General features: G+C 54.1%; 3 protein-coding genes and 1 pseudogene across 10 annotated transcripts in view; 2 read left to right on the top strand and 2 right to left on the bottom strand.

The window, feature by feature from the left end:
* Positions 1–7,992, top strand: part of ZNF219 (zinc finger protein 219) — a 14,436-nt gene extending 6,444 nt beyond the window's left edge. For 2 of the 5 annotated variants that reach the window (XM_011382739.2, XM_023524712.1), the window contains exons 2-5: positions 4,439–4,525; positions 4,811–6,242; positions 6,551–6,682; positions 6,928–7,992. In XM_011382739.2, the coding sequence (XP_011381041.1) occupies positions 4,520–4,525; positions 4,811–6,242; positions 6,551–6,682; positions 6,928–7,529 (2,172 nt within the window). In that variant the 5' untranslated portion in view covers positions 4,439–4,519 and the 3' untranslated portion in view covers positions 7,530–7,992. The other 3 variants (XM_011382738.2, XM_023524711.1, XM_011382741.2) reach the window with 3 other exon arrangements.
* Positions 7,993–8,510: 518 nt separating this feature from the next.
* Positions 8,511–26,006, bottom strand: ARHGEF40 (Rho guanine nucleotide exchange factor 40). 4 transcript variants are annotated; one of them, XM_011382742.1, is made up of 24 exons: positions 25,967–26,006; positions 23,187–23,384; positions 21,322–22,567; positions 21,002–21,169; positions 20,742–20,862; positions 20,003–20,120; positions 19,845–19,916; positions 19,596–19,712; positions 18,413–18,508; positions 18,217–18,332; positions 17,739–17,865; positions 15,961–16,083; positions 15,716–15,859; positions 14,600–15,210; positions 14,233–14,467; positions 13,807–13,893; positions 13,393–13,608; positions 12,494–12,664; positions 11,507–11,684; positions 10,651–10,755; positions 10,274–10,417; positions 9,643–9,785; positions 9,190–9,236; positions 8,511–9,052 (listed from the first exon to the last, which is right to left on the bottom strand). In XM_011382742.1, the coding sequence occupies exons 1-23, from the start codon at positions 25,967–25,969 to the stop codon at positions 9,195–9,197; spliced, it is 4,581 nt and encodes a 1,526-aa protein (XP_011381044.1). In that variant the 5' UTR covers positions 25,970–26,006; the 3' UTR covers positions 8,511–9,052; positions 9,190–9,194. The 4 variants fall into 4 exon arrangements, with proteins under 4 accessions (XP_011381044.1, XP_011381045.1, XP_011381046.1 ...); XM_011382743.1 differs by having other exon boundaries at positions 9,643–9,773; XM_011382744.1 differs by lacking the exon at positions 10,274–10,417 and having other exon boundaries at positions 9,643–9,773.
* Positions 18,978–19,096, bottom strand: LOC111732764 (annotated as a pseudogene).
* RNASE13 (ribonuclease A family member 13 (inactive)) overlaps positions 24,724–26,012 on the top strand; it is a 35,164-nt gene continuing 33,875 nt past the window's right edge. The window contains exon 1 of the mRNA XM_011382748.2: positions 24,724–25,611. The gene's annotated coding sequence lies outside the window, so the exon portion shown is untranslated. The remainder of the gene's footprint in view (positions 25,612–26,012) is intronic.

The raw sequence follows: 26,012 nt of genomic DNA, 5'->3' as shown, positions 1-26,012 counted from the left end.
GCCTGGAGAGCTAGGGGGGCCTCGAGGGAGGGGGGGCAAGGTGGGGGATCCGGGAAAGCGGACACCAAAGGGGAAAGGCCAGCGGTGGTGGGGGGGACGGGGACGGGCGTCTTTGTAGGGGCCCGAAGGCAGGGCGCGAGGGGCCTGGGGGTGCGGGGCGGCCGAGCGGTGATCCAGAGTGGATGAGAGCCCCCAGGCCCAGGTAGGGCTGATGGAAGAGGGGGAAGGGACCCAAACTCCCTGGGAGCAGGAGTGGGGGAGGGGAGTGGATGGGGGGTGCTTCCCTCTCTGCGTCCCAAACAAAGTGTCACAAAGAGCTCGGCCGGCGGCAGCAGCGGAGGCGGCTGCAACTCAGCTTTTGTTCTCCCGGCCTGGGTAGCTGAGCCCTGGCCTTCCAGTCTCCCAACCCTGCCCCCCATCATCCTTCTGGCTTATCTAACCCGGGAAGGGTCTGGGGTGCTGCCGGAAGAACCTCCTGTGCAGGATCACAGGTCCTGCCCTACTTGCCAACCTACCTCTGGGAAGTGGATTTTCCCAGAGGCTCTCCTGCCCACCCCCACCCCCTAATCCCAGGACTGAGGCCCATATGGGTGCTAAGACTGACCTTTCTAGGTTCAGCTCCAGTTAAGGGGACTTAGGGCTGGCTCCACGCCCTCTCCCCCAAATCCAGGTCCTCCACAACTTTCAGAAGAGGGGTCAAGTTGGGACATGCCTCTGGAATAGGATTCACAATGTTGAGATGGCAGTAGGTGAGCAGGTGTACCTTCCCCTTGCCTTCTGCTGTATATTTGGAGTCTAGACCGAGATTCCATGTCCCCAACTCCGGTTGGTGAGGATGGAGGAAAGGGGGCTTTACCAAGAACTCAGTGTAAAAGCTGTGACTGGGGTCAGTTTGGAGGAGCTACCTGAGCCGTGAGGTTCAGAGGACCATGGAGAAGAGACCATAAAAGTGAGCTATTGGGATGTCTGTGTGATAAAGGTCTTGACTTGAGACCACCTACGAAGCTCCCTCTCCTTTTAACCCCGTCTAATGCAATAATCATAATTGTTAGAGGACTTGGGAGGTGTAGGATTCTCAACAGATGGGAAAACATCAAGAATTAGAAATGACTCGTGACAGAGGCCTAGTCATGACCACACCTCAGTAGTCCTGAACTCTTGCCCCTTACACTTTGACCCCAAAAACTTTTGAACCACATGGCTTGAGGGACAATCTGCATGGTCTTCCGTCCAGCGTATGTTTCTATGTATCTGTCCCTGTTGTTTCTCAGAGTCTTCTCACCAACCTCTTCATCCTTCCCTCACAGTAAGGTTTGGTGGTTCACACCCCCTTCCCCACCAGCACTCCAAGCACATAAAAGTAATTGGCTTGTTGCTTTGGAAAGATTTCTGATCCCTACCCCTGGCCTTGCATCCTTATGGAACCCAAATAAGGGCAAGATAACCCCGAATTCCCAGTCGGGGTGGAAAGTAGGTCAGTGCTACTGTCTGGCTAAGTCTCGTGGATGGTGTTGAGGGCCTGACTATAAAAAAAACTTGATTATTGCCCATGGGCAGTACATTTATGACCTGGGTTCCAAGACAGTTAATAGAATCTTGAGCCCTGTTAATGCTTTCTCCTATTGAGAAAAACTCATAAGATCAGGTGCCTAGGACCTGGTGTGGTGTGGAGGTGATTCAGAATCTGTTGACTTGGACTAGGAGGGTCTCTCAGTGGGTTCTGTTGATTTGAGGCCACCATCTGGGGAAACTTACCCAGCTTGAGAATACAGCTCTAATTTGGGTCTTCTTGTGGATCACTGCATTTCTATCCTAGAAATTGCTGTGTGCACAGCAGGTTTTTTTGTTTTGTTTTGGGGGAAGGAGCTTTGCCCTATTCCTTCTTTACTTGCCTCAGATACAAGGTCAACCTCTCATTAGTTATTTTGCTTGCTATTCTACAGGCAGTTTCAGGGGCCCTAGAATCTTCTCAGAATCAGAGTATGTGCCCATAGGTTAGTCAGCTATGACCATGCAGTATTCCCAGCCTTCTCCCTCCTCCCCCACCATCTGCTTCCTCTGAATATACCAGATTGGCTGTACACCAGGATGTTCCGGGAATCCCCAGGAGAGCAACAGAATGTGATGGACCCAAATACGATGCCTCAGTCACTCATTCTGGGATGTACAAACTGTAACTGTCAGGACACTCCTTATAGCTAATTAAAATTCTTCTAGTTACATCTATTTTCTATTACATCTGTCTATTTTCAGTGTCATCCAAAAGGCAAAAATAATCCCCCTGGTACCACTGTTCTCTCCTTCCCCTCCCCCATGGCTCCCAGATAGGAATTAAAAAAAAAAAAATCCTCTAGCTTTTCTCAGCTGTAACTATGGTGCTAAAATGGCAAACGTAGCCCCTCTAGCACTTCATAGCCCTATCTAGCGTACTGAGGTAGCCACAGTAGCTCCTCTGGTAGCCCACTGCACTCTCCATGGTACTGAAGAGATGACCATTTGTTTTAACTTCTCTCTGGGGTCCAGAAGAGTCCTGTGACTCAGAACTACAAAACTTTCAAGCTGGAAGGGACCATCAATATAAATTAGTCCATCCCCCTTATTTAACAGATGAGTAAACTGGGAGGTTAAGTGATTTGCTGAAGATTGCAGGGCTATTAATGGTCAGACTGGGCCCACAATAGCCTTGTACCACTCAGTCCTACTCTAATTCACCTTTCATGATATACTACTTAGTGAGCCTGGCTAGCTCTTGGTCCCAGGAAAAGGATTTATTTGGAGAATCCAGAAGATGAGAGTGGATGCTCTTAATTTGGTGCTAAAAAAATACAAATATTTGGTGGTGGAGGTTGTTTAGTGACCCTTGGACAAGAACACTTTGTTAATTAACTTCCTGTTAATAAAATTCCCATAACCCAGATTCCACATGTAACAGGTACCTGCCTGTTATGGTGTCTTATCACATTCACTAAATACCAAAAATTAAAGAAGCCTCAGACCTCTAGAGCCTCTTCTCTTTGCTGATAAGTAAATTGGGCTGACTCCTGGCCCAGTTCTCTTCCACTAAAGATTCTTAAGCAAAGTAATGCTTGAGTCCTTTTCTTTGTCAGTAACCCATTTCAGTTTCACAATGTCTATTGTAAGGAAGTTCTTTATTTTATATCTCAAATATTCTTTCTATCTCAGACCAAAAAAAAAAAAAAAACAAACAAAAAGGTTAGGCCCACATTTGTCTAGCCTTGACTAGAAAAAATTCTACATGTAAGCAGGAAGGTATACTGACCAATTTCTGGTCATCGTCCCAGGCCTATTTCCATGAATCTTAATTCTGGGATTGCTTCTAAGTCCTAATGCTAACCTCCTCTACAGCTTAGAATCAGGAGACTGCCCCCCCACCCCCACCCCATCCTCTTCTCAGTGCTCTTCTCCTTCCTTAGAACTGGAGCTCTGCACATCCCAGGCCCAGGGAATTTTAGCCTGGAGAATTTTAACCCTTTCTTGCTCAGAGCATGTGCTGAGCCCCTATCTGTGCAGATGGCCCAGCCCCGCCCCCCGTCCCTCACTCCAGCCTCTTGAGCTCAGAGCCAGTGTAATCCTCCTCTTGTGTGAGGGAGCCTCTCCCCTGCAGAGAGGAGGAAAGCCTGCTTCGGAACAGCCCTGGACAAAGGGGCTGAGATGCCCCATCAAACTGCAGGCTCCAAGGTTTGAAACATGGGGATGAATCCTATCTGGTATTTGCAGTTTTTAACCCCTTCTCCAGGCCAGCAGCGCCCCTGAACTTCCACTCCTCCCCCCCAACTCTCTCTTCATTCCCTCTCCCTCTGGCTCTCTCCCCCTTCGTGCCCCTCCCCCTCTGTCTGTCTCCAGACTCTCTGCTGCTGGGAGGTGTTTCTCTCCCATGCATGAATGAGTCTCTGTAATGAATGGAAATGAATGGATCAGGAATCCAAGCGGAGGGAGGGAGAATGAGGGGGAAAGACAGAAAGACAGGGTAAGGGCAGAAGGAAGGATTGTGGAGCCCGGAGGGATGTTTGGCTGGCTGGTTAGTTAGGGGTCTGAGAGCAACTAGTCCCATTTGGATAACTGGAGAGCATGGCAAGCCCACCCCACTGGCTCATCAAGCTGCAAAGCCCAAACTAAATGAGAGGGTTATACTGTGATGGTCCCCCTCCACCACCAGGGGTGGTGGTGGTAGTTCTGGACCAGGCATTTAAAACCTATTTGGGGGAAGAAGTATGTTATCAGAGAGCTTTGTGAGCTTGGCAAATCAAGGAGTACAAGTTTTGAAGACAGCAGCCCCCTCCTGCCTCAGGATGCAAGGAGGGAGAAGGGATAGGTTTCAGTAATACAAGGTGCTAAGATTGTGGGGTTGGGGGTGACACTTCCCAGTGCTGAAAATCAGGACTCATCTTTTACTCCAAATCTGTCTCTCTTGCTTTAGCTCTTCAGCACCTGTTGCCTTCACTAGCAGCTTTTCCTCCTCCTCTGCACTCCCCAGAACCAAAGAATGTGAAGGGGGTCCATGGAGGTGAGTGAAGCTCTGGCCTGAACCTGCAAGTACCTACAACTACAGTCCCTCTCTTCCCTACCTCTCTCTTCTGGCCTGCCATTATTAGACGTTATCTCTGTGGCCCCAACAGCTCCATTTCCATTCATTTCCCCAAATTCCCCAAGGTGAGTGGGAAGGGTACCCAGTGTACCTGGTTCAGGCCCCAGCCCACCTTCCCTCGGGTTCTTCTGGCCCTCCATGCCTTTGCTTACCCCACAACTCTCCTTTCTCCACCCTTTGCTCTATATACTTCTTTCTCCACAGGGCTCACGTCCCCGTGCCCCGGGTGGCCATTTAGCGCCGTCACCGCCGGCCTTCGACGGCGAACTGGATCTGCAGCGCTACTCTAACGGGCCAGGAGTGAGCGTGGGGTCTTCAGTAATGGGAGCGGTGGGCTGGTCTGAGAGTCGCGCTGGCGAAAGACGCTTTCCCTGCCCTGTATGCGGGAAGCGCTTCCGTTTCAACTCCATCCTGGCTTTGCACCTGAGGGCACATCCAGGTGCCCAGGCCTTCCAGTGCCCGCACTGCGGCCACCGGGCAGCGCAGCGGGCCCTATTGCGCTCGCACCTGCGCACACACCAGCCTGAGCGCCCGCGCAGCCCTGCCGCGCGCCTGTTGCTGGAGTTGGAGGAGCGTGCGCTATTGCGCGAGGCCCGGTTGGGGAGACCCCGAAGCTCAGGGGGCGTGCAGGTCACCCCTGCCACTGAGAGCCTGGCACGGCCCCAAGCTCCTTCGTCGTCCGCCTTCCGTTGTCCCTTCTGCAAAGGCAAGTTTCGCACCGCGGCGGAGCGCGAACGCCACTTGCACATCCTACACAGGCCCTGGAAGTGCGGCCTGTGTAGTTTCGGTTCCAGCCAGGAGGAGGAGCTGCTACACCACAGCCTGACGGCCCACGGAGCTCCTGAGCGCCCCCTGGCGGCCACTTCGGCCGCGCCCCAGCCTCAGCCCCCACCACAGCCTGAATCCAGATCAGTCCCCAAGCCGGAGCCAGAGCCAGAGCTGGAACCTGACCCGGAGCCTGAACGTGCGGCAACCCCTGCCCCTGCGCCGGCCGCCCCTGAGGAGCCCCCTGCGCCTCCAGAGTTCCGTTGTCAAGTGTGTGGTCAGAGCTTTACGCAGTCCTGGTTTCTCAAGGGCCACATGCGCAAGCATAAGGCCTCCTTCGATCATGCGTGCCCTGTGTGTGGCCGATGTTTCAAGGAGCCCTGGTTCCTTAAGAACCATATGAAAGTGCACGCCAGCAAGCTGGGCCCACTGCGTGCCCCGGGGCCTGGTTCTGGGCCTGCCCGGGCCCCCCAGCCTCCTGACCTGGGTCTGCTGGCCTATGAGCCGCTGGGCCCTGCGCTTCTCTTGGCCCCAGCGCCCACACCAGCTGAGCGCCGTGAGCCTGCGAGCCTCCTAGGCTACCTGAGCCTGCGAGCTGGCGAAGCCCGGCCCAATGGCGAGGGCGCTGAGCCTGGGGCTGGCCGCAGCTTCGGAGGCTTCCGCCCCCTGCCTTCTGCTCTCCCAGCCCGGGCTCGGCGGCACCGTGCCGAGGAGCCTGAAGAGGAAGAGGAGGTGGTGGAGGCCGAGGAGGAGACCTGGGCCCGGAACAGGGCACTGGGCCCTCTGGCGTCACTGCATCCGCGCCCAGGGGAGGGGCCCGGGCACTCTGCACAGGCTGTGGGGGCCACGGCAAGACCTACTGCCACGCAGGGTACGTAAGGGGCTTCTCCGAGATTTTCCAAATCCTGGGCATCTCTGACACCACCACTCTCCTCCTGTACTCTTCCTTTAAAAAAGCACCTGCATCTTATTTCTTGCTTTCCCCACCCCCCCTTGGAGCTTTACCACCTTCTGAGACCACCAACTCAATTTACAGCAAATCCAACTCATTCCCCCAAGCATGCTGTTTCCTCCTGGGCCCAAAAGGGAAGCAATTTTCTGGGGTCATTGTGGGGTGCGTGGTTCTTATAGGATTAGGGCAAAGGTACCCTCTGACTTCCTTTAACGCTTGTATTGCAGAAGAGAATGGGCTGTTAATTGGAGGGACCCGGCCTGAAGGGGGCCGAGGGGCCACTGGCAAGGATTGTCCCTTCTGCGGAAAATCTTTCCGCTCAGCGCATCACCTCAAAGTGCACCTGCGAGTGCACACAGGTAAGGGGGCAGCCTCCAGGACGAGGAGAACACTGGAGGGCAGGAAGAGAGGTGAGAGGGCCACTAGAGATGACGTTCAGCAGCCTTCAGACTGGCCAGATGAGGACGTTGGGCAGTCCTTTATTAAATCAGAGGGGTGGAGAGGCAGTATATTTTCCTGGTCCAGCGATCTGTACATTGAGCGAAATGCAGATGGGGCGGGCAGCGGTCATTATTGTGACTTTACCGCACCCTCCTCTCCCCAGGCGAGCGGCCCTACAAGTGTCCGCACTGCGACTATGCAGGCACCCAATCCGGCTCGCTCAAGTATCACCTGCAGCGCCATCACCGGGAGCAGAGGAGTGGGGCCGGCCCTGGGCCACCCCCAGAGCCGCCACCCCCTTCCCAGCGGGGTTCGGCCCAGACGCCCGGAGCCAAGGCAGCTCCGCAGCCCGCGACCTGGATAGAGGGTGCCACGAGTCCCCGGCCTTCCAGTGGTGCTGGGCCGGGTTCCCGTCGAAAGCCCGCCAGCCCTGGGAGGACCCTGCGCAACGGGCGAGGCGGTGAGGCCGAACCCCTGGACCTGTCCCTGCGGGCGGGGCCGGGAGGCGAGGCCGGGCCGGGGGGTGCCCTTCACCGTTGCCTCTTCTGCCCTTTCGCCACTGGAGCCCCTGAGCTCATGGCCTTGCATCTGCAAGTGCACCACAGCCGCCGAGCTCGGGGCCGCCGGCCGCCCCAGGCTGATACATCTCAGCCCTATGTCCGAGCACCGTCAGGAGAGACCCCTCCCAGTCCTCCGCAGGAAGGGGAGGAGGGCCCCGGGCTGTCGAGATCCGGAGAGGTGGGGCTGGGGGGCCAAGAACGGTAGGGAGCCCTCTTAGGGGCGGTTAGCTTAGTGAGCTTACCCCGCCGGAGCGGGGGAGCGCTAGAGGTAGTTGGGTAGAGCAGCCAGCAGGGGGCAGCATGGGACCCATATCCCAGCCCCAGGTGGACCAGAGGTGAAGGTTGTGGAGGGCATAGGAGAGTGGGCGGGAAGTACCCACCCGGCCCAGGGGAGTCACAGTGCCTTAGAAGTGGCAGGGGTGAGGATCAAAGAACGGGGTCCCAGGGCTGGCAGAGAGGGTTGTGCCCCTATTGAGGAGCCACTCTGCCAGTCCTTGCTGGTCCATAGGCGTGAGAGTTTATTTTTGTACAATGGGTGGGGGTGGGGGGGCACTGTACCCTTCTAAGCCCCTTTAGGGGCCCTGTAGACGTCGCTATTTTTGGTACGATTCCTGTCATCCCTGTCGCAGAGTTGTGTCCCCAATAAACAGGTGTCTTAAGGCACAGGATGCAGTGTCTGTCTATGTCCTGTCCTTCTTGGGCCAGTCTGTCCAGGAAAGAGGCACCTCTTTAGGCATTTATCACCCAAAGAGCCTGATAACAAAAGTGGAATCTTGGGTCTACCCCCAGGCTTTGGCTTCAGTAGCTCTGGGGTGGGGCCCAGGAATTAGCATTTAGCAAGTAGCCTAGAGGATTCTCATGTACTGTGTGATCTGAGGACCTAATTTTGAGGTCTGCTGGACTGTGCCGAATCCCAGCTTGACAGTGACTAGCTCAACTTCAACAAGTGGGTGCAATTGTGAGAGGAGGAGCTCCAAAGGGTGCATTGAGCCACTGGGAGCCACTGTGGAGGAGGCACATTTTCCCAGGCTTGGCCCATACTCAGCTTTGGGCCAGGAAGGGGTACAGAGTATCTTGTAGCCTTGGTTTTATTTTCTGTGTTCTAGTTAATGGCTGAGGGGAAGTGTTGAAGTTAGTAGTATCACCTCAACCCAGAGGACTGCTCTCTAGCTCTTTGGACACAAAGTGTGAGTAAATACATTTAATAGAACAATAGTATTGTAATAACAGTAATTACATATATAAAGTCTGTAGTTCCCCACCTCACCCTCATAAAATGGCTTGCATAGCTGTTTCTTATGACATCCCAGAATGGAGTCACCAGGAATTATGGTTGACCTGGCAGAGACGAGTCTTCTCAGGGAGACCCAGAAGGTGGGAAGAAGGGGAGAACACTGGCTGTCTGGGGAGGCCTGACGTGGGGGCGGTGCCCTGGGAGTATGGCCCAGGATGGCCTAGGATGGGGAAGGACTGCACCAGGGCTAATTTCCCTGCCTCCAGGGTATGAAGGCAAGCAAGTATGGCCACTCTGGTTCCTGAGGGAAGGCACCCAGCTGGGGAGAGCTATAGAGATAGCGGTAGCAGGGAAACACGCTGGTCCTTTGACCTCTCTGTCCAGGAAGCAGAGGGAAGGAAGTCAGTGCTCTTCCAGTCCTTCACTATGTCCCACTGCCATCCCACACCAAAATGTGCTGAGAGGAGGGATGGTAGCCAAGTTCTGGATTTTCTCTAGAAGCCAGGAGAGAAGAGGGAGATGGGTTGGGAGAAGGAAGAGACTGACTCCCAAGCAGCTGCGGGGGGAGGAAGGATGGTACATGCAAGTGGGAAAGGGTGTTGTATGTGGTAGAAAAGGGGTACCAACTCACCCCGGTCACAGAGGCGTGGTGGGGTCACTCAAGGCTCGAGCATGACTCTTAGAGGAGAGAAACTTCAGTGAATTGAAAGGATAAGAAATGACCTCTTTCCTATATCCCCCTTCTCTCTCCCCTAAGCCTGTCAGTTCACCTCTTTTCTCCCCAGTTTCTGAATTTGCTGATTTAATCCAAGTCCAAACCAGGCTGTTGGCATTCTCCCCTTTCCATCTACTTTTGCACTGTGCTACTTATTAAAGATTCCTTTTCACTTCTGACCTTAGTGCCTCTCAGCCAGGCCTGGATGAGAGGAGAAAGGCAGACTGGACAGTATATCCAACCTGTAGCCTCTTTGGGAGCACAGGCTCACTGGCTCCCCCTGCCTTCCATGGGTTGAAAGATCAGAAGAGCCCACCCAGAAAGTGGCCCAAGAGGTCACCCATGCCCAGCCCTATTGCAGGGACTTACCTGCCGGGATAGCCCTAAGATTCCTCCACTGGCCAGAGTGGGAGTGCTGCTCCCAGGGTGGGGGGGTTGCAGGCTGGGGCTGTTTCTTGGTCCTGGGGACACATCTCCAGAAGAGTCAAGTGTTTCTGGGGCTGGAGGGGAAGCTAGGGTGAGAGCAGGGTATTGAACCCCTCTAGATTACCTTAAGCAACCAAGCTGCTCCATCAGGGAAGAAAAAGCTCCATAGCAACAGGAAGCTGTGAGTCACTATAGCAATCCACTTGCAAGAGACACCCCCTACCAAGAGGCAGGAAATGTCAGCAGCATCATTAGAGCAACCAGGGAAGAAGCGACAGGAAACTATAAGGATTGCCGTGGTGAACCAGGAGGGTACAACAGGAAGCTGAGGCAGTTTCCATAGAAACCCAAGGAGAGCTAGAGAGAGAGGTACAGAAGTGCTTCTTAGCAACAGGCTGCTGTAAGTATCACCCTAGCAACCAGATGGAAGGCTCTTTTAGCAATTGGGAAGCTGTAAATAGTTGTCATGGCAACTGGGCTACTTGGCTAGAGAAAGGAATTGCTCAGCAGCAAGCAGCCTGAACATCACATAATGACCCAGCTGTTGGGAGCCACCCCTTGAGAGGTGCCTCACCCAGGGAAATTTGCTTGACGTCCAGATCCCAGGCCTCCTCCTCGACGCGGGCAGGTAGGGAGCAGGCTCCCGGTGAGAGGCCGGGAAGGGAAGGGCCGGCATGCTCAAAGGATGACACGGCCACGGAGGCCCGGGTGCGGGCAGCTGCAGAGAGTGGGGGGGGTGGGGAGGGTGGGGTACTGGTGTGGAAAAGCCCTCCTGGCTCCCTGAAAAGACCCTCCATCTCATAGAGGGCCTCCCAGTCAGTCCCACAATTTCTGGGAAGACATATCCATTCACTACCCTTTCTCACTTTCTACCTTGTCTCCCCACTCATTGTGCCCTCAGTGTCAAGGTCTTGACTTCTGGGGGCCAACCCCCAGCACTGTGGCCCTCACCTCTTCCAGTGAGTAGGGCACTCAGCGTCCGCTCTCCAAGGGCCTTGATGTCCAGGAAGGGTTTATTTCCGATGCCCATGGAGACCATCTGCTGCACTCGGAGCTCTAGGGAACAGAGACCCTGTTACCAACCTCCTTTTGCCCCTTCTCTGCTCTAGCCCTAGCATCATCTTGGTCCACTCTTCCTTTTGCTCCTTCCCAACTCTCATCTCTCTCTCTTATTCTCCTGGTATCTCATTACTCTGCCTGTCGACTGTCACGACATGGATGGAGACAGTGGTCCTCGACTTCTTCCCCACATATGTCTCTCCTTTCCTGTATGTTGCATCCTGTCCATTTACCATTCCAGCTGCCCAACTTCTTCCCTATATTTTGGGAGTGAAACTCACATTTTTACATACCTTTATAGTTAATCAAGTGCTTTCATATATATCACCTTATTTAATTCTCCCTATCACACCAAAATATAGATATTACTTTTCATTTTTGTTCAGATGAGTAGAATGAGGTTCAGAGAATTCAAAACAAAACAAAACCCAGCAAAACCCCCCAAACTAGACCAGGTCATACAGCAAGTAAAATCTGGAACCCGAGTCCAGTGAACATTTTCTTACTCTTTTTGCCCAGCCATTTGCTTTTGCTTCCCTGAAATTTGCTAGATTCCTCTTTCCTTTTGGAATACCTGAGACTAATTTCTATCTCATCAATCTCTCTCTAATCATATCTTGAATCTTCTCGTAAGTAATTCCTTCTCCATTCTACACCCTGTTGTCCCAAGTGGTCTTCACACTCTCCAGCTAACCTCCTGCTATAACCTTGACCCCTAAGCACACCCTCCCCAGGCTTTGCCTGGTACCCTTGTTGTAGGCTGCTTGTCTCCACAGCAACTGGGCAATAGAACTTGTCCACTTGAGTTTGATCTCTGGTGAGGCTGCCTGCAGAGTGTATGCCTCTCGTGCACGCCGCCGCCGAAACCACAGCTCAAAGCAGAGCCCGCTGTCCCCGATGTTTTCTGTTAGCCCCATGTCAGCAGTCTGAGAAAGAGCAGAGGAGAGGGTTGAGGATGAAGTGAATCCCAGATAGATAGTACCACATGGAAAAGCATTACACTTAGCCTGGCATCTGGTAGACGTTCAGTAAATGTTTGCCCAACACCTACCATGGGCCAAGTGCTCGACATTTAGTCTCCATAGCAACCATAATTTACAGAAGGGGAATGCCCAGAGACATGAAGCAACTTGCCTAAGAGCTTATCATAGCTTATTAGAAAAGGAAGGTTCAAACCCATGCCTTTGTTATTGCAAACCTAATCTTTTTTTCTCTACACTGTACTCCCCCCTGAAGGGCTGGAATTAGTGTCGGGGGACAAAGTCTAGGAAACCTTAGAATCATGCCACACAACTTGATCTAGGACCATAGGTCATGACCTGTGTTTACCTGGATACCAGGGCTGTTTTCCTAAAGCAATGCCTGCCTCTTGGCTTCTTAGTTTCCAAGTTAAGCCACATATATATTGTGTCCTTTCTCCTTATCCCCCTGACCACCTCTGACTGAAAAGGCATGTGTGTTCTTAATGAGAAGGGTCGTCCTCCTTTCTGACTTGGAATGCCTCATGAGTCTCCTTCATGAACAGTGAGGAAAACCCCAAGGAGTAGACCTATGACAGGGATTTTTATCACCCCGACACCCTAACTGATGGTTAGTTACAGGCCAAAGCCTGTTCTAGATGATGGAGTTTCTGAACCTCGGTTGGGGTTGAAGTTCCAAAATATCCCGATTCTTGAGAAGATCACGACTTCCTGTCTTATTCCCCACCACCCGTTTATTCCTGCAGGCATTGTACCTTAAAGGCCTGCTTGTAAACAAAGGTCTCCGACCCCCCCTCAGAGCCCTTGAGCTTGCTGAACAGGAGGAGATGCTCAAAGAGAAAGACATGGCGAAGGCACTTTTTTCGGCCACAGATGACAGTGAAGGGGTCCCGGTGTAGGAGCTGTCCCTGTTCCTTCAGATCTGTCTGGAGGAAGGAAAAGGAAAGGTCGTTGGCCCTGGAGGATTTTGTGTATATTTTATGGGGAGTAAAAATGGGATTTATAGGGTAAGGGCATAATGACTAATTCTCAGGGAGAGTCTGGAAATTAAGGAAGCCCTAATTTGGCCTGGAATCCATCTACTGGTCACTACACACAGAATACCTGGCTTAGTAGCACAGCCCGCCTCTGAAAACGAAAGGTACATTGCATAGTAGGGTTTACAGCCTCCACTATGGGAACCCTTTGAATGTTGGAGGGGAAAGCACAATTTTGCCTCAGGGAGAGAATCAGCAAAGAATCAATGGGAAAGAAGTCTATCCCAGAGGCGGTAGGTTTCCAACCTGTTCTGGAACCTGTTCTGGGCTGGAAAGAGACTAGGTAGAGAACAAGGTATGTGTTAAGTGCTGAGATGCAGGAGGAAGTGCAGGAAGATAATTCTTATCTTAAGGAAAGGTAAGAATTCGGAAAGGCATAGGAAAGGACAGGCAGATGTAGAATCATGGTATGATGGGCAGGACATAGCTTCTTTATTTATAGCTGAACCTGAGGCCCAGTGAAGTTCAATGACTTGACTATGGCCATCCAACTGGTTAGAAATTACAGCCTGGGGTCCTCTAACCTCGAGTCTAGTCCTTTTTTCACCAGCCCAGACTGCTTCAGAGGCCAGAGAACTAAGCAGTTTGAACTATAGTGACTGGGGCTCTGGCCTCACCTCGCAGCCACGCACGGCCTCCACAGCCAGCAGGTCTCTGCCACGGGTCTCTTGTTCCCGGAGCAGCTGCACAGCAGCCCCAAGAGCCTGGCGCTCAGAACTCAGTTCAGGCCCTGCTTCCTTTAGGAGCTCCTCCAGGAGCCGCCCATACCGAGCCAGCTGTTCCAGGGGCTGTTGCAGGGCCCGGGGCAGGTGAGGGCCACCCTCCATGGAGCCCTAGGTTAGAGGGGAGATAGACAGGCTCACCTGGCTCCCAATCCAGTGCCCGTTTCAGCAATTCTGGGAGATTATTGGTAGGTGATGTTCCTGGGCACATCCAGGAAAATATTTTTTTTCCTGAGAGATCTTGAATTTGGGTGGGCTTTACATCTTCCTGGCCCATCCCCTTCTCATGAAGTCTGGGGAAAAGGTTACCTTGATTGGGGGGCCGAGTGCAGCCAGACCATTCTCCAGTTTGTGTCGGTGCTTCACGTACTGGGCGTAAAGGCTGAACTGGTCCCCCTGTGCCAATAGATAAGTAAGCCATCTCCACAGACAAGCCCCTCCCTTTCCTCCTTTACATCCTCACTGCAGCCCAAAGGAAGGGCAGGCCACCAGGGAGCACTCATTCTGCCTAGGGAATGACACTTCCGTAGAGAAGGCCAGGCAGCACTTTAGGACAGGGATACAGAGGCTGAGTAGGTCCAGAGGGGTCCAGGGAATAGCAGTAGGCCCCAGCATATTGGACTGTACATTTTGGTGGGGAGGGGGTGGGGAACATACCGAGAAGCAAGACCAAGTGGGTAGGGCTGAAATATCTGAAGGAAGAGGACCTGGAAGAAGTTTTAGAAGATCACTCACATGGCGAAGGAAGCAGGCCCCAATGCGCAGGGGGTGGGTGGCGCAACCTTGAAGCTCCCGCAGAAAGTGTGTCCGATGGAAGCTTCGAAGCTTCTCCCGTACACTCAGGGCAGCGGCCCAGGTGCTGCGAAGTTCAGGGGTCAGCTCAGACCCAGGGTGTGGTACTGGCTCACTCAAAGTGGCCACGTACTCCTGTTCACAGGCAATCAGCTCAGATACCAGACGCTGCTGGGCACTGCAGGCACAACAAGGAGTGGCAGCGGAGGCTAGGACATGGGAGGGAGTCACCACCCCCCACAATGTCATATTCTTTTCCTGCTGGGCAGTCGGGCCTGCCTCTCAGGCACCAGTTGGGCAGGGCTCTTACCTGATGCTTCGCTTGCGCTCCATCCGGGGCGTGCCTACTCCCCAAGGCCCATCTGGCCCCCCGGCCCGGCCCAGCAGCACATGTTCCCGGGGTGAGCACGTTCTGTCTACCACCTCAGTACTGGTGACCTCCAGGCCTCGTATCAGCACGGTCCTTGGTGGCCTGCCCTCTGCTTCTGGAGCCAGTTCAGGGCCCTCCTCCTCATAGTCCTCCCCACAGGGGGCCAGAGAGCAGTGGGATGGGGCTGCCCGTGGCCCAGGGCTGCTGGGGAGCAGCAGGGAGCTGAGGCTGGGTGAGGGGCTATGGGGTCCCCGCTGGGCCCCTCCACTGCTGGCACTGTCTGCCCGTCGTCGCCGGTGGCCCTGTGGACTAGCCTCCTCTCCCAGCTGTTGCTGAATCCTCCTCTCCAGCTCTTGACAACGGGCCCGGCAGCGGCCCCATTCTCTCAGGGCTGCTGGGCTCCCCAGGTCCAGGGCCAAGGCGCGCATCTCCTGGAAGGTGCCGGCGCTGGGCTCTGGGGCCCGCCGAAGGGCCAGGGCTGCCAGCACTGCCTCTCGACCTGGCCCTGCTCCTGCCAGCCTGGCGGAACCTTCATCCACCCATTCATGTGCCTGCAAGGCCAAAGGGGTTAGGAATGTGGAGAGGATGGAATAAGGTCCTGCGCTGCTCCCACATGCTGCAGATGACAGTTCCTGTCCTTTTTAGCTGATGGCTTCTCAATGTCCGTCACCTTCCCAGTCCTCTCAGAACACATCCCCTCACTATTCCAGCATCACTGCCTGACCATGCCACTCCGAGCTGGTATGGAGACAGCGGTCTAGATGAAAGAATATGCACTACTTCTATAAATTTATTAGTGGCGGACTCTGCACTAAGTGTTTTTTTAATATGTTGCTTATATAATCCTCATAGCAGCCCTGCAAGGTGGGTGCTTGTGGAGGCACACTCAGGTTTGGTATCTTGTCCCAGGTCATTTAGCAAGTATTGGTGGCAGAACCAATAGTGAAAGCCAAGCAGATGGCCCCCTGAGTCCTTGCTTTTGACAACGACCCAACCAGCCTCTCCAGGCAAAAGAAAGACAATGGTGGGCATAGAAGAAAGAGGCTGTGCACACACCTGCTGGAAGAAGCGCTGTAACCGCAGTGCCCGGTGGAGGCCACTCTCAACCTGCTCCAGCCGCTGTTCAAAAATATCCAGAACCTTCTGGGAGGCAGTGTCCTCCTCTAGGTCCAAGGCCTCCCGTGCTTGGGCCAGGCGCTCCTGGAGAAGGGAGGCTGTGCTCAGACGTGGTCCTGAGTCCCACTCAGTCTCCCACTTCCTCCTGCATGTCTCCTCTCACCTGCCACTCTCCCCCTTCTCACCTGAACTTCAGCACTGAAAGCCCGGAATTGGAGCTCTGTCTCCTGCAGGGCAGATAGGGAGTCTCCGGGCACAGTGAAACTCACCAGCTGCTCCTCCCCTGGGCCCGAGAGCCACTGCAGCACCTGGGGCAGACGGGGTGGGAGAGAGGGCTGTGAGGGAGGAAGAGGCTGTGCAGCAAGAAGGAAGAAGAAAGCTGAGATTCAGCTCCAACCCCACCACTCGATCCACAGAACCTTGGGCGGACCATTTCATCTCAGCTGTGAAGTGGGAATGATAACAGTGAATGGTAGTAGTTTCCACAAGGCCAAGTGAGAAAGTGAGTAAGAGATCTCTGTAAGGCACCAGATGAAGGAAAAGCTGGGCTGGCAGGATGCACTGACGCAGGTGGGTTAGGGCTCCAGGGCTATGCCTGGAGGTGAAATAGATAAAATGGGTGTTAGCCTGAGGCAGGACGAGGAGATGAGGACCGAAAGGAGAGCCAGGAGAAATGTCACATTCACCAAACCAATGATGGGCGGGCAGGGAGCCCAGTGACCAGGCCTGGAGAGATGGCCCAAGAGGGAGGTGTGTGTGTGTAAGTGTGTGCGCACAAACACACTGCTCTAGTTGCCGATTACGGGCTCTAGGGACTCATGTTGATTCTGGGATATTTGATCAAAAAAGTCAACTTTCCCTCTGAAGAAAGGCTGGAAGCTGAGTGAGACAGTCTGAGGATGAGAAGTCAGAATGTTCCTAATAACCAGAGCCAACAATGAATGCTGCTATAATCTTTTGCTGAATTCATTTGGTCATCCTAACACCCCTGTAAGTGTTATCATCATCCCCATTCCATAGATGAGGACTTGGGAACTCAGAGATGCTTCAAGACTTGTCCAACGTCTCACTCCTAGCAGAGCTAGAACTTAAGCTGAGCACTTTAGGCTCCACATTCTGTGTGCTAATGGCTTTTAAACAGTCGAGGAAAACGGCTAACAAGCAAGCACGTAAGCAGTAGAGGTACAACACCTTGGATACTGGGATGGAGGAAGCCAATGTGCAGAAATCCCAGGAAACAGCCCTGCCACCCCACCCCCTTCCCTGCCTTTTGAACAGTGGCTCTGAGATGACCCTTCTCTGAGGTGTTCACTCACCACGCTTGGGGCTGGGGAGAAACAATCAGATTTCAAAGCCCCTTTTACCCCACCTGGTAGGATGGAGAGCAAATCCTTATGGGATTCTTAACCCCAGGAGAGAAGAACCAAGATTGAGAGAAGCCATGAATCTTCCCCACAAAGAGGCCTTGGTTCCCAAGGCATTTAAGGCTTTCATTACCCTCTCCTTCCAAGGTGGAGGGAGGTAGGAATCTTTTGAGCTTCAGGTTTGGGGGATGATATTGTATAAGAAATTGAGGGAGCATAGGTGGCAGTGAGCTAAAGAGCTGGTATCGGTAGATGTTTATTAGTTTTGCACTAAGGAGGCAGGCACTCCAGTCAATCAGCAATTCCCAGACCCGTAGGATACCAGAGCATCTCTCACAATCACTAAAGATTCTTGATCAAACATAAACAGTGGGGAGGGGGAGATCTGGCCTTTCTTCTTCTCTGGTCCTGAGATTCTATCCCCCTCTTGACTCTCACACTGACCACGACCAAGCTCCAGGGGAGGTGAGGAGAGAGGGAGGGCCAGTCAACCAAGACAGGTTAGGAGAACACCATCAACTCTAAGTATCAGCAGAAAAGGGGCTGCTGGAGGCCAGGCCCCTAAGCCGAGAAAGAGGGTCCCGGGGGTCCTGTCTCACCTGCTGGAGTCGGTGCAGGCGTTGCCGCTGCTCCTGCTGTTGCACATGCAGGTTGGAGAGACGCACGAGCTGGTGAATGGCTTCATCCACCTCCTGATACAGTGTAGCTGGGCCTGGGCCCTCCAGCCTGGGGAAGGGGTGGGGAGGCAGAATGAACCATTGTCTTTGTCACCCCACCCTTCCATCCTTTCATCCCAACATGAGAGGCGGCACAACATTGTGGGTCAGAGTATGGCCCTAGATTTGAATCCCAACTCTTCCATTTACTGACTAACCTTGGCCAAGACATTTAACATTCCTGATCCTCCAAATCCCCATTTTTAATTGTAACTAGCACGTAGGAACCTTGTGAGGATTATGGGCTAATTAGTGGGAAAATCATAATATCTTGTCCAGATACAGCAGCTGATTTATTGGCAGCCCTCTACTGTGACTCCATTTGCCCTGTCCACTTGCCCACCCCACACCCGCCTCATACTTGCTGCTGTGGGTGGAGCGCAGCCTCATCAGGATGGCACCACCGTCCCTCTGCAGCTCTGTCAGCCGGGGATCTGCCAGCACCTTCCGTAGGGGCTCAGGCATTCCTACCACCTCCTGGGAGCAGGGAGCAGTTGACTGTTCGGGTTCCATCAGAGCCCACACCCCGCACCCTTTTGTCCCATCTCATTTCATACCTCTCCCTCTGGCTCTGCTGCTCCCTCCAGCTCCGCGATGGCTTGCCGTACAGAGCCCAGCACACCTTGGCACAGGCGGCACAACCTTGCCACCTCCTGAAACACGCACATAAGGATGGAGTCCAGGGACAGAGTTTAAAATACGAAGCCTCAGCCCTAGGGTGGAGGTGGGTAGTTCCAGAGACTTTTATGGAGGCAATGCTGGCTTCAGCTGCTGAATTTGTTGCTTACTAATTGTAAAACCTGCCCAAAGTTATACAATTAGTAAACCTCAGGTTCCTTAACTGTAAAGTCCAGATAAGACACACCAGATTTTGTGAGCTTTAAAGAGATGCTATGTAAGCACCTAGCATGGGCCTGACACACTGTGCAGCTTAGTAAACTCGAGTCTCCTTTCCTCTATCTGTGCTGAGTCTTCACCCTATAAAAGTCTCCTCTCGGCCTTTTCAGATCCATGTCCCCTTTGATACTTGACTTAGAGACCATGTTACAGACCCCCTTTAATGCTCAGCTCAGATCATGTTTATACCTCTTTTCTTTTTCTTTTTCTCTTTCTTTTTTTAAACGCCTATAGCACCTGGTATTCCAAGGTGGTTTTCCATCCAAGTGCTAACCAGACCCGACACTGCTTAGCTTCCGAGATCAGACGAGATCCAGCACATTCAGGGTGGCATGGCTGTAGACTTATACCTCTTTTCTTGAATACTCACGGCACTTAGCTTCATAGAGTCAGATTATATCACAATTGCTGTACTTTGTGGGCAAGAATCTTGAGGCTTGGCTGTTGGTGCACAGAACAGGTACAGAAAAGCACCATCTCCAGAAGTGAGGTACAATAACTTGTCCAAGGTCACACGGAACCAGAACCAGCCTTCCTGATTCTCAGCTCTTTCCAGAACCCCAGTGACACTATTTTGTACTGTTCTCTAGTTGTTTCTGACCTATCTCCCACCAAAAATCATATGCAGTTTAATGTCATATTGAGAATTTATTTAATATACTCTTCTAGTCTCTTCAGTAGCCTATGGTTTGTGAGCCATAAATATTTATTAAATTGAATGGAAGGGAAACCAGTTTTTCCCAACTCCTTGGGCATGTCTCATATCTGCTTTTTCTCTTAGAATGTCCTCAGCTGGGTCAGTCCTGGCTTCCGGTGTTCTGGGGTGGGAAAGGCGAAGCTTACCTGGTGTGTCTCTACCCAGTGGCTCGGAGAGGGCTCCCTGTGACCTCCCAAGTCCCACTGCAGCTCCTCTGGCTTGGCCACTCTTTTCAGATCATTCTCTGACAGCTGCTCAGCACCCTGTAGTCATATGAAAGCAAGGGGTTTCTCATCTGGGCACTCAGGGGTTCAGGGACCACCCTGGGGCTCCAGCCAGCCTCTTCTCCACTCTCCACTACTGAGGGGGACTAGGTGGGAGTGAGGGGCTCAAACCTGAAGTCCACAGAGCTCAGTGGGAGGGTCATCGTTACTGAGAAGCAGCAGCCGCTGAACGAGGGGAGAGTCCTGAGGGGGGAAGAATAACCCTAAACTGTGGGCAACTGGAAGGCCTGGGATGGCTACCAGGGAAGAGTTTGGATCAGGAGAAGTACCTGTCTCAAAGGGTCAGTTTCCTGAAGTTGACTCAGGACAGGAATGAGCGCTGGAGGCAGGGGAGGTGCCTTGCGAAGGTCTAGCAGGATGGACAGCCCCAATATCTGCAGATCAGGCCTGTGAGGGCAGGAAGATCCAGGGAGGCAGTGATGTGTGTGTGTGTGTGTGTGTGTGTGTGTGTGTGTGTGTGTGTGTGTGTTGGGAAGAAAGAGGTACAGGGCCTGGCTTTAGTGTTACTAGTTCACAGGGGAAGTTAGTTCCTGGTATGTTAGTTCCTGGTATGTTCCTGGAGGCAATGGGCCAATGGCCAAAGTGTAGGATAGGTGTCTAAGAGGTGATAACCCAGTAATAAGGAGTCTATATTCACATGGCTACTAGGTCACAGGATCAGGGTCTAGAAAATTAAGAATTCCATGCTCTTGAGGGTATAAATTCAATGCCAGCATGTAGCATGGTCCCTAATAGGTTCTTGGTGCTCAATATAGTTGTTGAATGAGTGAATCGATGTCCTGATAATCTGGCTAGTGTTTCAGGATATCGGAAGTCAGCAATGTTGATTTTGAGGAGTGATGTAGATATCCTGGAGGGCAGGGGATCAGTAAAGTCAGACGTTAATGACTTGGAAAACATGAAGGTTGAAGAAGTAGATGTCCTAGAGGTCAGGCTGTCAATGTTCTGAGAAGAAAGGAGGTCAAGGTCCTCATGACTCAGGAGGTTAGTGTGCAGGGCCTTGGTTACCTGAGCAGTGAGTGGAGGTAATGAAGAGCAGCGCTCAGCATGTCTTGGGAGGGTGGGGGCTCCTCAGGAGAGCACGGTGGGGTAATGGTCAGCAGAGCTCGCCCACTCTGGTCCACCCCTCCTGAAGACACAAAACGGCCAGGCTGTCCTGGCTGGGGGCAGGCCTTGGCTACCTCCCATCCACCCTGCCTCCCTCTGCACCCCACCCCAACTGTTCTCTTTCCTTGACCCTTTTCTCTTCAACACTGATGCCCACTGACCAGTCAGGATGAGAAATCCAGATGCCATCAAGTCCCAAGCTATGTCAGGGTCATCAGAGATGGAGACTGGAGGAGCCTCTTCTGAGATACTGTTCCCTTTCACTTCCTGCACAGTCTCCAGGGGTAGTGTTGGGGCGTCTGAAAGGAGCCCTTCGGGACCTGTGGGTCCTGCACAGACATGGGCAGAGCTATGGGCCTGAAGTGAGGCTGGGTGTGGCTGTTCTGCTCCCAGCCTCATCTCTGTTCCTCCTCCAGCCCCCTTCCGGAGGCCTATCAAACGCAGGCTGGCCCTTGCCCCACTGGTCTCAGTGTCATCTCACCTGCCATGCACACGAGGCTTGGTCCTTCCTGTTCTTTCTCTCTGGCCCTCTCTTCTATAGGCCCACAAGCTTCTGGGGACCGAGGCTCTTTTTCGTCTGTTTGTTTGAGTTCCTCTTTCGGCCCAGACTCTGGCTTCCTCGAGCCTTCATGCTCCTCCATTACCGGGCCGCCTCCTGGAAGTTCGTGCTCATTTGGTGAAGGCAGATTGATGAGGACTTCCTGTTGGCTGGTCTCCTCCTTGTCCCCAGGGATCAGTGGGACACTGTCCCCTGCTCGGCTAAGAGCCCCTTTGCCTGCAGCTCGCTTCTTTCTCCTGTTTCCTTTGCCTGTCCTCCGAGGGGTGCCAGGTGGTCCTTCACCTCCCTGGCCCGCTCCTCCCCCAACTTCCCCTGGCCTCAGGGGGCAGGATTCTGAGGCTTCCCCCAGTGCCTCTGCTGGGGGCTCAGATACCTCCAGGGCTGGTGCCTCTGGGAGAGCCTCAGCTCCCGGGGGAGAGCCGGGGGAGGGTCCGCTGCTGCTCCCCTCACCGGGTGGGCGTGCCCCATCCTGGTCCCGAGGGCCTGGACCCTTCTGGTGCATCCACGCTCGGTGTCTCCGGTGCCTGCCCTTCCCTCCAGCACCCTTGCGGGTGGGTACTGTCCGGGTCCTGGAGAGGCCTGAGGAGCCCTCAGCATCCATGGGGCTCCCCCTCACAGGCAGTGTCACCTCCAGTAGCTCCACATACTCGCCCTCAGGTCCTTCAGCAGGGGCATTATGCCCATCCCCAGGACTCCTGGTGCCCAGGGCTTCCTCAGGGAGTGGAGGGCTGGGGAGCCCTGGGGGTCCAGAGGGCAGCTCTGGGGGCGGTGTGCTTGGCTGATGTCCTACCACGAGGCCTCCTTTGTGCACAAACCGGGGGCAAATGAGTTCAGCCCAGGGTAGCCGCTGAATCCCAGAGGGTGAGGAGAGCAGGCAGGTACTGAGGCGACCTGCCGACCGGTCCTTATTGATGCCTTGTAGCCACTCAGGTGTGAATAGGTAGGCACAGGCCTCACTGGGCACAGGCAGCTCCTGTACGCGCCCACCCCCAGGGGCCAGGCACTTAAGTACCAGGCGGGGTGCTTGGGCTGCCGAGGGCACCACTTGCAGGTAGAAGTCCCCTGGGCGCAGCAGCTGCCAGGGCAGGGCTGCTAGCTGCACCACCACCTGCTCATGCAAGCAGAGGGGCCAGCCCTCATGGAAGAAGAGGAAACCGCTGTACTGGGCCTGGAGAGAGAGATGGGAGGCTGTGCTCAGGCCTCTGCAGATGAAACCAACAGGAGGGGGCAGTTAGAATGGGATCATCTTAGGCAGGAGTGGCCTTATGCCTGATGGGTTATAACTCCAGGGGAGCAAGAGGGGTTATCTTGGCGTGTTCATATGGCAGAGGACAGGCTTGGGACTGGTCAGTTTTCTGGTGGTAGGAAGCTAGTTCTGTGTGTGGGAGGGTAAGAACTGAGTCATTTCAAAGACATTGTCAGCAGATGCCATTGTCTTGGAGGAGTCAGAGACTCTTAGGAAGTCTTTATATCTGTAAAGTAAAGGATCTCTGTTGAGCCATGTCTGGGGGAGTTAGTATCCTGAGTAATCAATATGAGGGAAAATATGTCTGGAATTGGATCTGAAGGGTCAGGGTCTTTGGGAGTTGATGTTTCTTAAGGGGTCAATATTTGGGGAAGATGAGCGTCTGTGTGTGTGTGCGCTAGCATCTGAGGGGCAGTGCCTCTAGGGGATCAGTATGGGAAGGTGGCAACTCTGGGTGGAAAGAATTTAGTTGGTTTAGCTACTCTCTGGAGTAAGGCAGAGGATCTCATGGGAGATAAAACAGGGATGCACAGCCACTCACACAGGCTTCCTGTTGGACCTTGGCAAGCAGGTGCTTGGCGGGCACCAGGAAGTCCAGAGTGTACCTCAGCGCATCTTCCCGATAAGTCCTCTCCACCACCTGGAACACCTGGCCCAACAGTGTGGGGGCCGTTGCCTCGAAGGGCGGGTACAGGGCAGCGAGCGTGCTCTGCACACAGTCCTCCACTGGTTCGGGCTCCTGGAAGAGACAAGATCAGGCTGCAGATCCCTAGGGATCACCCAAGCGTGGCTTCTTGGGACCTGTCGTGTGCACAGTGTGTGCACAGAGAGGGCCCTCAGGAAATGCTGGCTGAATTAGCCCAGGATGGGAGTGGGGCTGGGCCAAGTCAGAGTGTCCAGGCCTCACAGTGCACTCCATGCAAGAGCTCTGAGGTCTCAGCTTTGGAGATCAAGAAAGAATTTGCCGTGAATGTCTCTGTTCAGGGCAATCCCTGGTTCTTATGAATCAGGGCAACTGCACAGGTCCTACCCAGGAGGGAAGAGACAGGCTCCTGGGACGTCAGGGGACTTACTGATGGCTGAGAGCTCTGTAGGGTGGGGGGCTTTCAAACAGCCACCGCAGGTCCCTCCTCACACGACCTACCATCTGGATATCCCTATCTTAAGTGGCAGCGCCATCACCCAAGAACAATCATATGCTAGAGATGGTCATTGGGTGAGAAGGAGGGCTATCTTTCTTGAGTTTTTCTAGCACCCCTCTTCCCTCTCTCAGAATGGCTATGAAGCAATCGTCCATTCCCAGAGCGTGTGGGATTCGGTTACAAAGAACTGGGTGGGGACAGTTAAAAGAGGAAAAAGTCACAAAAGGAACACGTGGGGAAAGGAGCAACAGGCCTTGATGGTATGTATTGGAGATGAAATCTTTTCTGATTCCAGCAAGACCTCTCCACCAGCCTCTCTACCTTGAGCCACTGTCTCAAAAGACTAGGCCCTGCTTCCTCCAGACTTTCTTCCCTAAGTGAATCCAATGGGTTATCATTCTCCATCCCACACTCTATAAACAACTACCCCTCAGGCTATTCTTTTGCAAACTTATTTCTCTTTTAAGATGGCTTTGAAGTTCCTTTTATCGGATTTCCTTGCAGTAAATGAGCAAGAAGATGCTCACTGCTGAATTTTTCTAGTTCTTTACCTTACCCCGCCCCCCACTCCCACCCCTGCTTTTGCCCTGAAGACAAAACTGCATACTATTTTACTTTGAGTCTCTTCAGGCAGAGTTGCCTGCCTGTCCCGACCGTGAGAAGCTAGGGCAACCACTCCAGACCGGGACATTCAGTGCGTCAGAGACCCAGCCTCACTGAGTGTGGGCGAGCAGACAGACCCCCCAGTGTTCCGGGGACCCAGCCAGCGCAGTGAGCGTGCGTGGGTGGGGGGAGGGTGGAGATGGGCGGGGGTAGGCTGAGTGGGCCGTGCGCTCCGAGGCCAGGAGGGGGGAGCTAGAGCTGGAGCAGCGAGGCAGCTGCAACCCATTAGGGGCGGTGAGCTCATGGCTGAGCGAGAGTCTCAGCCACAGGAAACGACAGCGGCGGGAGGGGAGGAGGGGTCTGGGGTGGGAGGCGGCGGGCAGGAGCACAGACACCGGGCCTCTAGTCGGTCGGGACCAAAGAGGAGACCAGAGAGACTGAGTCAGCTCTCCCTGGCCCAGTTCCTCTTCTTGCTCCAGACTCCTTGCCAGGGGGTGCCCTTCCTTCGGTAGAGCAGCCCCGGTACTGCTCCTCCTCCTCTTCTACTCACCGCAGGGAGCGCCCCCTGGCAGGGCCTCTCCCCCTCCTCCACTCTCTGCAGTGAGCACCCCCTAGGCCGTGTCCTCCCCACCTCACCCCCGCAGTGGGCGCTCTCTGGCAGTGCCCACTCCTGCAGTGATTCTTCAGCGAGTACTTCTGGAGTTAAAGTTCACAGTATAGTGTCCACTCCCGTTGGTACGGGCTTCCCCTTTTAACTCTGCCCTCCGGCTTCCTGTGCCCTAAATTGCTGCTGCCAGGGTCCCCTACCCCCTGCAGGGAGCTCTGCCAGTGCTTTCTCCCCTCTGCAGCGGGAATATCCTGAGACTGCTTCGGTTCCCTGCAGCGTGAGCTCGGGGGCACTCTCCCGATACCTCACAACTCCCATCTCTTGTCTGTTCTGGCAGCGTCACGCCCCCTGGCACTGTGAGCCCCCTTCCCCATTCTGTCCACTATCCTGAGGTAGCCTCTCTTCTCCGCAGGAATTTCCCACTTTGGCAATGTCCCTGGCCCCAGCCCAGCCCCAGCTGTGGCCGGTCCCCCAGGGCCGGATGGGTGGGTCCGGCTCACCGGGCTGGGGACCGGGATGGAAAATGGTGGTTCCAGGCAGGTCAGTTCTCATGACCTGAGGCCGGGCCCCTTCTAGGGCCGCTGCAGCACCCAACCCCCAGGGGTCTCCCGCGGGTAAGGAGCTGGGACCAGGAGGGGGAGGGAAGATCCTGCAAAGGAAGGCACAGGTCAGGACAGAGGACAGCTAGGGGAGGTGTGTGGATTAGGGGAGAGACTCAAAGGAGGATGGGGGAAGGGGCGGAGAAGAGGAGGAAGAAAGAAAGGGAGAGGGCAATGCCCACTGGGGATAGAGCCAGACAGTGGGGCAGACAGACAGATCAAAGAAAAGAAGGGGGGATGGGAGGGAGGAGAGTCCCAGGAGCGCTCGACAGCCCAAAGCAGGCGCAGGAGGCACCAAGCTGGGGGCTGGCGGCCCAAAGCGGGCTGCGCGAAGGCGGCGAGGACACCGGGGTTGCGACGCGGGACTCACCATGGCTCGACGCGGGGTCGCGTCCGACGCTTGGGCGGGCGGGGCC

The sequence above is a fragment of the Pteropus vampyrus genome, unplaced genomic scaffold (genome assembly GCF_000151845.1).
Source record: "Pteropus vampyrus isolate Shadow unplaced genomic scaffold, Pvam_2.0 Scaffold488, whole genome shotgun sequence".
Classification (NCBI taxonomy): domain Eukaryota; kingdom Metazoa; phylum Chordata; class Mammalia; order Chiroptera; family Pteropodidae; genus Pteropus; species Pteropus vampyrus.
The sequence above is the reverse complement of the archived record's forward strand: the minus strand, read 5'-3'. Positions and strand labels throughout refer to the sequence as shown.